General features: G+C 39.6%; 1 protein-coding gene across 2 annotated transcripts in view; it reads right to left on the bottom strand.

Moving 5' to 3' along the window:
• Nucleotides 1-457: 457 nt before the first annotated feature.
• The window catches only part of DCP1A (decapping mRNA 1A), a 78,094-nt gene continuing 66,246 nt past the window's right edge, over nt 458-12,305 (bottom strand). For both annotated transcript variants that reach the window (XM_019505014.1, XM_019505013.1), the window contains 3 exons: nt 11,880-11,945; nt 7,760-7,978; nt 458-4,461 (listed from right to left, as the gene is read on the bottom strand). In XM_019505014.1, coding sequence (XP_019360559.1) covers nt 4,384-4,461; nt 7,760-7,978; nt 11,880-11,945 — 363 coding nt within the window. In that variant the 3' untranslated portion in view covers nt 458-4,383. The remainder of the gene's footprint in view (nt 4,462-7,759; nt 7,979-11,879; nt 11,946-12,305) is intronic.

The following is a 12,305-nucleotide window of genomic DNA, read 5'->3' as shown; positions in this document are numbered from 1 at the left end:
CTCTAAATACAAATTTAAGACATTAAGTAGGATAAGTAACATTAGCAAGAAAAAGAGATGCTAAATGCTCAGGTTCTGCTGTCTTCTAAGCATCCACATATTCTCTTCTTATAACTTTTTGTGGGTTCCACTTTGTGCCACTAGGTTCATTTTGCAACACAAAGATTTCATGAAGGCTCCAAACTGCAAGATTCTTACTCCAGGTATACTTTTTGAGTTTACACTCAGCAAATTCCTGCCACTACAAATGAAAGCAAAGAGTGGAAGATTTTAGGAGGTGCTGAAACATTTGTTTTTGAAATTTTATTACAAAAATATATTTGCAAACATACAAAATTTTGGATGAAAAATGTTCATTCTTAAACATTTATGCAATAACTTAATATTTGCAAACATACATAGATGATATAAAGTCCATAACATATTGAAATGTTAATGATGCAGTATCTACTTTTACTGGATTTCTAAAATATTGTTCACGTAAGTTTCAAGGAATGACTATTAAAAAATACCAATGTCTTAAGCTCTTCACACTGAAAGAACATGCAAATGGGTAGTAACTGGTGCATCTGAAAAAAGTGTTAAAAAATGAGACACTGTTAAAAAATGCATACTGTACATTAAAAAAAAAAAATACAAAAAAGCCATGTGCCCAGTGAATAGATTAAAAAAAATAGACCACCAGAGAAAGATATTGCATTTTTTTCCAATTTAAAGTGGAAGGAAGATATTGCATCTTAACATTTTCACAATGATGTCAGACAACACTAAGGTGAAATATATTGCACACATTCCTCCTGTTAAGATATGTTGTTAGCAAGAAGCAACTCAATAACTGGCAAAAAGTGGCTGATTTCTCTAAAATATTTTTAAAAATAATGTTCCAAATTAATTATTAGCTTTTAAAAGTTTCTCAGTAATTACATCCGGACTACACAGGGCATTGTTTCCAAGAAGGTACTTAAGTAGGCCAAACCAAAATATGGGCGAAATGAAATGGGTCCAACAGCAAGCATTCAAATATAATATTAAAATATCAATATCTGGAGAATTAAGCATTTGTTATATGAAACTAGAAATCAATTACTTTAAATGTTAAACTCTGCCTCAACTGTTTTGCAAATCTTGTGTAATTTGACAAGATATACTGCCCCCAAATTAATAGCTAGTAGGCACCTTTCATACATCTTCGGAGATTATAACTGCCATTATGTTAATAATACAACTACAGAACTGAGAAACTATCTTAATTTTGTGAATAATAAAGCAGTTATAATTTTAAAAATAATCTGTGATTAGTAAATTGTAATTTTCCAAGTAACTGAACACTGGTCAAAGAAACATGCTGAGACAGTAAAATTCATTCTGGAAGTAAACTATGAACTCTCAAAACTAATGAGTAAAATCCAATTTACTGGCAGCTTTACCACAATAAAAGTCACTTTAAATGGTCATGTTCAGTTGCTGTGGTGACCCTTGGTAACTAGCTATATGCATTAGCTATTACTACATGCATCTAACATGAATCAATCTCTTCACAAAGAGACAAGCTAATTAATTCTACATTATTACAAAAGGTTAAAAAACGACAAAAGTAGAACTGTCAAATAACTTCCACATTTTAAAATATCTCATGTTTTATGCTGCAGTTGAACTTTTGTTTTACAAAGCAATTTCTCCTTGAAGAGGTTAAATCTGTTAAACATTTATGTATTACAAAGAGCACTATTCTGGCACTTTGCATATACTGCAGGGGATAACCATGCTATGTTTTATTACAGAACACCCCTCCCAGTGTCTGCTACATCTGTGGAGGGGGGAATAAAGGTGCAGAAAAAAAAAGGACATGAACAGAAATCAGTTATAATGTTACCTAAAGTTATTTCATTTTACACCTAATGAAGTTTGTTTGCAAGCTGGGAAGAACATACTTTTTGGCACTACTACACTACAAGAAAAAAAAAATTGAATCTGCCTACTGCTTGCTGAGGTTTCTGGACAGTTATAATGCAAAACACATTTAATAGAAACATGGACAGTTTGGGCTTTAGAGAGTAACTTGTTGTAATGATGCTATTTAAAACAGTATTCCCTTTGTCAGCTGTCCAGGACTTGTACTCCATATTGCAGTACAATGGTATGAAGGAACTCCTCAACTGTCCCATCATTTTGACATTTTGGATATTACTTGAAGAATGTGACGGTATTTAGTTGTAACATATCTGAAAGGTTGGTATGATTACAGTAGTTCCCCATCTCCTCTCTACACTAGGGAACATCTCCTTTAATTCAACCTCCTTTTCAAGGTACTAAAAATCCTTATAAAAAAAAAATCAAGAATATACTGACTCAGTCTGTTAAAGCTGGAGAAAACCAAGTGTAACATTTGGTTTAGGCTAGAACTATATCCAAGAGAACTGCTCTCTGATTTGGCCTTTTTCCCCCCCGTTCTCTCTCTTTCTAAGGGGACCTCAAATTTGACTTGCATTAGGTCTGTAGGTTAGATAAATGAAGCATATTTTTGTGATTTGTGCAGTATCTGATTAAGAAAGCTCCCTTATTCCTTAGCAAGGTTCAGAAAGTCTATTGCTGAATTAAAATTCTACCATTAAAGCCAATACATTTCTTGGTAAACTTGCACGATTGCTAACACATTTCCCTGAATTCTGCATATTTTTCTAACATAAAATACTATATATTTTCACCTGGAAATACTGAATCCCAATGGCTGTTAAAGAGCTTTTTAGAAGGCAGATTTTGCAGGAAAAAAAAACCAAAAAAAAAACCACTTTCACTCAAAAACCAAAGTCTATACTAAGAGACATTAGATGCATAAAAACTCATACTTTTTGTTATGACTGAGAAACACACTGATCTGTAATCGATTTACAATTAAAGCTTATTTCATCATTTCCAATGAAACGACCCTGCATTTTGACTGTCACATTATTATAACTCATCCTTAGTAGATTCTGTTTTGTAGAGCCAAATGAAATTTGTTCTTTCTTCTTCATTTCAATAGTGCTTGAAAAAATAAGCAGCGCATCTTAACTGGTTATATTTACTACAAATTATCCTTTACCATATAAACCAAGACCTTGCTACTCAAAAAGATCCTTTAAAATGACTATTGCTGGAATAAATTGAGATCTACATTTAAGTATTATCAACTACGTTTGCATGCCATATAGAAATAAATTTAAGTCATGGATAGACCAATAGCAGCATAGCAAAATATCATTAAGGATTAGTATAACTCTACATGGGGAAATGTGAAGTAGTAGTTAGAGTCTTACACTAGTAAATACTGAAACATTAAACCATATATAAGAAGCATCACTTTTTTAAATAAATGCTGTGTGACAAGCATGAAAAAGTCTGAGGGGGTGGAAGAGAAGGGAACAGTTCACATTTCTTCCCCATCTGCATAGTTTTCAACATTATAGTACCAACACAATTGAGGAATGAAACTCAACTATGGTATTGGTCCATCCTTGGCTAAAGGGAAACAATGCGTTCCAAAAATCCATATTGAACTCCACATAACAGGGAAACAACAGGCTTATAGGGTACTCTCCTCCAAATATATTTTTAAAAACTGTAACAACTAGAATCCAAATGCCACAATTAAACTGATACTTAAAAGAAGATTCAACTGCCCCTTCCTAAGATTTTGCATGCTTAGATTCTGCCTTTGTAGAGCAACCAGGTATAACTTAATGAGGAACCGGCATATTGCCATAGATGCTGAAAAGAGTTAAACATACACACTTACAAAATAAATGGATGTGTGTTGGGTAGAGGCTTCTGGTTACTCAGGAACAGGCAAAAGATCTTTTTTAACCTGCACATCAAATGTTTAGCTCCAACAGCAGCTCTCTTGAAGCCTGAGCACAGTACCTTTTCCTGTGCACTCATCTTTCCATAGCCAATTCATCATAACAAATTACCTGCTTCAGCCTTTATGCAGCCCTTAAAAATAGAAGTGGGGTTTGCAACTCAATTTGCTCGTGTCTGCAAAGTGTGGTATACACTTGATAGCTGAAAAATAGCACTGTTCCCCGTTATCTCTTAAAAATGAAAACAGTTAGAAATGACAGTGACTCAAACATCTGCACACTCACTTAATGCTAATGAAAGCTCATTTGCAACTACCCAATGTTTCCAAAGAACAAAGGTTTGCTGGTGATGATCACAGTGAAACCTAGATCACTTCTGAGAACATTACTTTTAGAAGTATTTTTAAGGAATAGTCTTTCCCAAGAGGCTCAAATTCAAGACACTGAAAACTAAATATTCTTTTTAAAAAAATATTAGTTTTATAGATGAGGCATAATTGTTTCTGAAGCAGATGTGTTGTCAGTGGAATTGAACTAATTTCAATTATAGATTAATGTCAGTATTCTTGGTCAGGACTTGCAAGTAGACATCATGAATAGTGGTGAGAAAACTGGAATCATTCTGCAGAAGGAAAAGCATAGGCAGTACATTAGCTAGAAACACACACAAGTAATGCTATCTTTTTATTATTTAATTCCACATAAGACACCCTAAGATGAGAGCTGGGGGTGTAAGGCAGAATGGCTGCACAAGGGCAATCTACAGACAGACTGGGACAGTGAGAGGTGAGGCCATGGCAACCCTGTACATATATTTCAAATGGTCCTGACATCATAGATAAGAATTTCTGCAGTCACATACCTCTTAAATCAGTCTAGAAATAATCCACCGTGTATACTTCTGTATAAAATCCTAGATCATTATTTTTAGTGGTAAACTAGACAACCTGAACTGTATGCAGTACTTAAAAGCTACTCTAGTTGCCTTGGATCCAAATGCTTCACCTGGCAACACATCTAAGCAGACACCAAAAAACAAACACACAAACAAAAAAACCCCAATAAGCACAAAGAGAAAATATTCTGCTTTTCCCTCTGCAGTAGTTACTCTTTGCCCCTCTACATTCCACTGGGATCGTTGAGTCCTACTGAAAGCAATGCCAAATTTTGATCAATGTTTACAGTACCCATGTATGTAAAGTGGGAAGAAGACGGTCAATCAGAAGCAATGCCCCCAATGGGGGAACAAATATGTAACTCCACACAGTGAGAGTGAGAACTAACATTTGAGTAGGAACACTTTTGAGTGTTCTTAAGATCACAGGGCAGAAATAATTGCAAAATGCCTCTGATGAAGATAAAGAGTGTTGACAGTGGAGCCCAGCTTGCAGGTTTTTCATGATTCAGAGGAGGGGCAGTGGGAGGGGCAGGGGGCGATATTGTCTGTTTTCTTCCAAAATTGGGCTTTAGTCCCAATATACGTGGAATTCACAAGGATTTTTCAACTTCTGTAGGCAAAATCCCGCCCCATGTTACTTCCCTCTACATGAGACTTGCTGCTGGAACAACAAATATTCTACAATTAGGAGGGCACTGATAGAGACTTTGGGGGCCGATATGGATAGCTGGTTATTAAGGAGGCATATTGGCTAATATCGATTTGATTTCTGATACAGCTGCGTGCAGCTGATAAGTCTGTTGTGTTGGAAGGGGAGGGAAAGGGAATGGGCGGGGAGCAGATCAATGTTTCCCGTGGTGAGGGAGCATTGGGGCTGGGGCAGGTGCTGCCCTGCCGCGGCGAGGCAAGTATGGCTTGTCCGGGGGTGCGGGGAGGCGGTTCCTGCTGCTGCGCACCGCTGGTCCATAAGCGGCTCATCTGCTCATCCAGCGGCTCCTATTGCTGCTCCTGCCACTCATCCAGGAAGGCATGGGGGAGGGGGTGGCCCCGGATCTGCACAGGGAGGGCTGGGTGGGCTGTGGCCATGTGCTTCCAGTGCTGCTGGTGCCCTCTCCAAGTGGCCCCTGAGTCCAGCTGTAGTCTGCCCCATGCAAATCCAGGGGTACATGCCCCACCCTGCCCTTTCAGACTAGCAGTGGCGGTGGGAGCCGCTGGATGAGCAGATGAGTTACTCCTAGATCAGTGCTGTGCAGCAGCAGGAGCTGCCACCCCACTCCCCGCACCCCCCAGAAAAGCCGCGGCTGTATCCCACCCCTGCCCCACCCTAGCTAGGCAGTGCCTACTCCAACCCCACTGCTCCTTCACTGCCGGGGGGGGGGGGGCATTGATCTGCTACCCCCAACACCCTTTTCTGCCCCTTCCCCATTCACCACAACCGAATTACCAGCTGCAGGCAGCTCTCCAAGCTGCCAGGCTCTACTCACTGCCTGCGTGCTGTGCTGTGGCTGTGCACAGGCACGGGCATTTATTGGCCAAATTATTGGCCACATCAGGCTGATTTCTGATAGTCAATTTTCTTTGTATCTATGCTGATCTGAAAGCAGACCAATGCATCAGTGCACTTCTAGCTACAATGTATTGTATCTCCCTCCCAAACTCTGTGGATGCCCTGGGATTTGCTAGGCTAAAGTTATTTGTGCAACAGGAGCTCTAGCTTCTTTCTGCTCTTCTTGGCTTCATGACCAAGCAAATCTATTGGCTGTCAAAGATAGTTTGTCCCAAAGATACCCTGGCAATTTACCCTAGCATGAGAAGTTTAAGGTCCACAAGAAAGTTAATATAGCTTGGAATTAACACATTTTCTACAGATTTTATATAGAATGGAAAGAAAGCCCAATGCAGATCTCCCTTCCATCCCCCTTCCTTACTACAGAAAAGGAAATAATGTCATGCTGAAAAGAAAGACAGCTCGACTATAACTGGTGTCTGTACTAAATACAGGCAACCCCCACTTAGTGCTCCTAATTGGTTCTCGCAAAAACCGAGCACTAAGTGAAACAGCATTAAGTGGAACCCATTTCCCTATAGGATTTAGTGTAAATAAAAGATAACTGGTTCTGCACCACCCGCTGACCCAGACCCCACACTCCTGTAGCCACACTCTGGGCCCTGCCAGCCCAGGCCCTGCATTGCTGCCGGCCCTGGCCAGGCCGCTCCCGGCAAGGCACCACACCGGCTCTGCCAGGGAAGGCATTAGCACCTCCCACCCTCAATGTTCCCCTGCTGCAATGGCTCCCGCTGGCCCGCACCTGCCGGCCACCAGTGCATCTGTGCACGGCCCCAGTCACCCCATCCATGGGGCCTGTGTTGGGGCTCTGGTGCGGGATAAGTTGCCCTGCTTTGCCTAGAAGGGGCTCCCTCCAGGGCACCTGGTACAGGGACAAGCCGCCACCAACAGATCACTGCAGGCTTGGGGGCGGGGGAGCTCTGTGGGCTCAGTTTGCACTGGCTCCCGCTGCCCCTCTGGCCCAGGCCTTGCGCTCATGCCCCCCATCAGCACCTTTTCGCTGCTGCTGCCGCTCCTCCCCACCCACTGGCCACTCAGGCACCGTGTGCCTGAGCGGACCCTGTGGTCCCAGGCCATACTGACCTGGGCTCCAAGCTCATGTGCTGGAGTGGACCCCGGCCTCCTGCTACCACTGTCTCTGGGCTCCCGCTGGCTGCCACTCACCACTTCCCTCGCCACCGCCGCCACTTCTTCTTCCCACGCCCGCACTGAGCGTTATAGTGAAACGTGCTCAGCACTGAGCAAAACTAGGTAGGTATTTTAAATGTTTGTTATAATGAAACCACTGTAAGAAAAACCACATTAAGTGAGGGTTGCCTGTAATCAGAACTTTCAAGATTGCTGAAGTCCAATAGTGTCTACCAAAGTGAATAGAAGTTACAAGGGCATGGATCTCATAGTATTTCTGCAGAACACCAAAGCAAAGAAAAAGCAAGGAGGCAATACTGACAGTACCTTTATTAGATGTATTAATGTCTCTTGGAGCTGAGACCGACTGAGGACAGTAGGTGGCATAGCCTGGATTTCTGTTGCGCCAAGTGTTAGAGGGGAAGGAGGAGTGGCTTTATTTTCCACTTCAGTGGATTTTGTAGCTGACTGCTGGAAAACACTAGGAGACAAGAGGATTGAAGGTGCCACTGTAGTTGTAGCTGTAACAAACTGGGGAGATGCAACCTGCCAGGAAAAGGAATACAGTTCAGTGCTTGGCAAGGACTGTTGTTATAATACTCTTACAGATCAGGTGTATATAGACAGTACTGTGGTTTACTATTCAAGATTTAATACAAACAGAGGGATAAAATGCCTAAAACTCCATACGTCACTCCTTAGATACCAATTTGTGCATGTAAGGTTGCAAATAAGTGGTTCACCAGATTAAGAGTCCAGAAGAGTCATTTCACTGGTGGTGTTTGTGCTGTGGCTCTTTCTATCTTACAAACAATATAGTTCTAACACATGAAACTGCAGGTAACTGTACAACTGGAAAAAAATATAAGTAAGTCTTAAAAAAATAACATGCATTAAATCTTTCTATTTTATATTATGGCAAAAGGGTGGGGAAAAGAGATTCAACTAGCACTGGGAGAAATCAGATACCTAATGGATACTTAGCAGTTTTGCAAACAGTGGGAGTTAAGGATGCTCATTACCATACCAAACACCTTTAAAACATAATATTTGTGGAAATGCACTGCATATGAACACAGATACAAGCAGAAAGCTTTAAAGCTTTTGGTGCATAAAACAAAGTGGCTTATTCCTTAACTGGCTGAAATAAATTGATTAGTTTTTATAAGTCTAAAATTTTAACAGCTGAAATTAGACAACTCAGAGAATTCTTTTCTTTGAGGCCCTTTCTTCCTCTTGTAGTCTCTACCCCCACAGTTCTTAACTCTGCAAAGAAGAGGGAAGGATAAGAAGATAAAGTTGACAACTAGGCAACTTAGTGTCCAAGAGGTTATTCCTCAAACTATTCTGTTCATCCTAAACTTATGCAGAAGAGAGGCCTTGGATTAAATTTTCTATATCTGCTGACCTGACAAACGAATGTATTCTTTTGAACTAAAGGACCGGATAATAGAGTTAATAGAATATGTTAATATCTTCATTAGTTACTTTACTCTGATAACAATTTAAAATGTAACTTTCAATTATTTTTATTTTCTTTTTTGAGCCTGTTGAGGCACAGCCTTCTCATAGATTTTTCTTCTATAGAGAAATTAATAGGAAGAATTCACAATAATAAAACCTTCCACTGAAGTATAAAAGGGGAGAGGTGCAGAAAGGCTCTCTCTCAGGGGAAGGCAATCCCCAGCATGTGGTAAAGTGTGACATGTATAGGCATTTTGCTTGGCACATGTGCTTCACAATGGATGGCAGGGCTGTGCTGCCACAACAAGTATCAGGCACCTCGTGGCTCCCCTACCATCCACCCCTGGTATGCCAACACCTTACAAGTCAAGGTTGTGGGTGTTTTTGGCACTCAATCCAAAAAATGTTGCCAACCCCTGCTATATCTGTACAATTAAGTTACTACCTCAGGTTATTATCCCTCGACTCCCTGTAAGCCACATCAGAATATACTCAACAAACGTCCTTTCTTGCTTAAGCCTCCTGAGTGACCAACTTTTTTTTGAAAGTTTTGTCAGTTTCAGCCAAGAATAAAAAACAGAAATGAAGCAGCTATAGATAAAACATTGTAAACAAATGGTGAAAAATAAACTGCTTTTATACCTAAATAAAATGTGTCTTTTTAAAGTTCAAAATAACCTATTAAAAATAAAAGTTAAACTATGCTAAATCATTTCAAAAGGATTATAACTTGCAAGATTAATATTACTGTATTTACTTGAAATCAAAAGATAAGTTTGTTTTTTTCCGGCATCCAACACGGTGGAGTGGGGTGAGGAAGAAAGCAGCCTTATTCTGGATTTGAGTATTGGCCCAGGGCAGGCATCTCCAATCCAGGCCTGGTCTTGGAGCTGCAGCGGATGCCTGCCTGGACCAGGGATGGAGCTGTTGGCACCACTGCTGAATGGCTGTAGCCGGGGCAGCTCAAAGTGGCTCAGGCACCAGGAGAGGGGATGGATGGTTCAGGAGATAAGGTGCAGGGGTGGGGGAGGTTGTGCCACATGAAGCTCAGAGGGAGCACTGGGGGAAGACTGCAGTGGCAGGAGACCTGCTGCACCTCTGACTTTGGCTCTGACCCAAGCCTAGGGGTAAAGCCAACACCCCTGCTGTTGCTTGGAGACAGTTGGGGCCAGTGCCAACATGCACTTCATATTCTGGGACAGAATATAAACTCAAATTATTGTGGGGAGGTCATTTTAAATTCAAAGTTGTCTTGGTTTTGTTTTGGGTAAATAACAATATAGTATGGAAAGCTCCCGGTAAAGTTTAAATTTGAAAAATCACAACACTTTCAGGCCAGCTCATGCTAGAGCATCAGCACACTAAGGGTAAGGACAAAATAATTTAATACTGAGTTAAAGGGGAGGGGTAGCCTCCTGTGCATCATCCATTCTGCTGTAACTATTACACATGTACAGTCCTATCCTGTAACAAATGGAAACTAAGGTGGAGCAGTTTGTCACAAAGAAAACATTTCCACTTAACTTACACTTACTGCAGAGTGCGAGACTGGATGCTTACCATGGAACAGCAGATGCATACAATGTCCCCTTCCACCTTTAATACAACTGGTCTGTCTCTTCCTACCTTATTGCTGGTGATTCTCAATCTTTTTAGACAAAGGGCACCCCATGGGAAATGTTAGGTCTTAACTTTCATTCATTTCTTGACTATAGAAAAATAATACAGCAATTCTTCTGCTGCAAATAATTCAGAAAGGCCACAACAGGATCACAGTGATTTTGACGCTATGGATTTCTTTTGGAAATTTCTAGGTTTATCTTGTGAATCATGTGTAGGTGTTTGTATATCTAACAATTAAATATTGATTTAACAGATTAGTTTGGGTGCTACTGATCTCCAGAGAGGACTACATTAAGTTGTGCTTTCAACTTTTAAATCATGTTTTAACATACATAATGAAATAAAAATCATTAGAGGTAAACTCTATTAAAAGGCTTGACCTTGCTTTTTGGTTACAGCTAATAATTTTCTGATGGGAATCTCAAAGTTGACTTGACTTTGAGTTAATATGATTATTAACCTGCTCAAAGGCTCTTCTGTTGGGATTTTAATAATCTTAATACTTAATCCATGAAAGCAAAAGTTTCAATTACGGTAGTCACTACAATGGACTGGCTACCAACTGTGCTCATAGCTAGTGTATGCTAGAGTTGACTTCCAGGTCCCTACTTTATCCTATCTTTCACTTTTTTACCACGTTTGACTCACTCAGGTGTTATGCTTGTCTTGTTGAGAATATCAATGGTTTGGAACCAGGGACTGTTACTTTCCACTTTTGTACAGTGCCAAGTGTCCTTTGATGGAGGCATCTAGACATCATCACACTTTTATCAGTGATTCTCAACCAGGGTGGCAAGACACCCTGGGATTCCTTAAGATCCTTTCAAATGGACTGCAGGGTTTAACACTGTTAGGTGTGGAAACATGATTCACAAGATAAGCCCAAGCATTTCAAATAAGAATTTATAGCATTAAAAACATACTGACGTTGTGAGCTTTCTGAGTTCTTTGGAACAGAAAAATTGCTGTATTTTTTTTCCATAGTCAGAGTGAATGAAAACTAAGAACTGGCATTTTCCAAGGGATGACTTTCAGTCTAATGAAGGGTGCCTTGAGTCTAAAGAAGGTTGAGAACCAGCTTAAATAGTAAATCATGGAATTAGTGTTCTTTATTGCTTGCTATTCAATTACTTATATTTTAGTATATAGAAACAGGTTTTTCCAAACTGCTATGATGCAAACTCAATCTGAGAATGCGGAGTAAAATATTCTTTCTAGTTCCTGCATCATCACCAGCAGTTAGAATGGTAACATTACCATGTTCTTGTACTCAGGTTGTCAAGATACAAAGAATATTTTTCTTAGAAAAAAGTTACCATGAATAGTAATTTATTTACTAAAGGAAAATTCATACACTTACTTGGCTGGTTTTTGACAAAGTTTTGGGCTGTGGAAATACCTCCGGTTCCTTGTTTTGCTGTACAATCTGCAAATGAAAAAAGGACTTAAAACCTCCCCATAAGTTCAGTGTTTCTGAACTTCCATTGTCTACACCTTTCATTTTTTTCTCCTAGTTAATTACTAAAATAAAAGACTACCAAGATACCTTTTTTATTAAATTTAGACATATATAAACTTAAGTTTATACATATAGGTTTGTTGTTCCTGCAATACTTTGTATCTTCAAATGTAGATTCTTTTTTCTGACTTATTTTATGATAATGTTTGATTTCATGTATTGTTTTGCTCCACTTGTAATATTATATACGTACATATTCTATTAAGTAGATAGCTCTATAAACTAAATAGAATATATATATATATATATATATATATATATATATAT

Source organism: Gavialis gangeticus, unplaced genomic scaffold (genome assembly GCF_001723915.1).
Source record: "Gavialis gangeticus isolate Ggan-Ray unplaced genomic scaffold, GavGan_comp1, whole genome shotgun sequence".
Taxonomy (NCBI): domain Eukaryota; kingdom Metazoa; phylum Chordata; order Crocodylia; family Gavialidae; genus Gavialis; species Gavialis gangeticus.
Note: the sequence above shows the minus strand (reverse complement) of the source record. Positions and strands in the feature narration are given on the sequence as shown.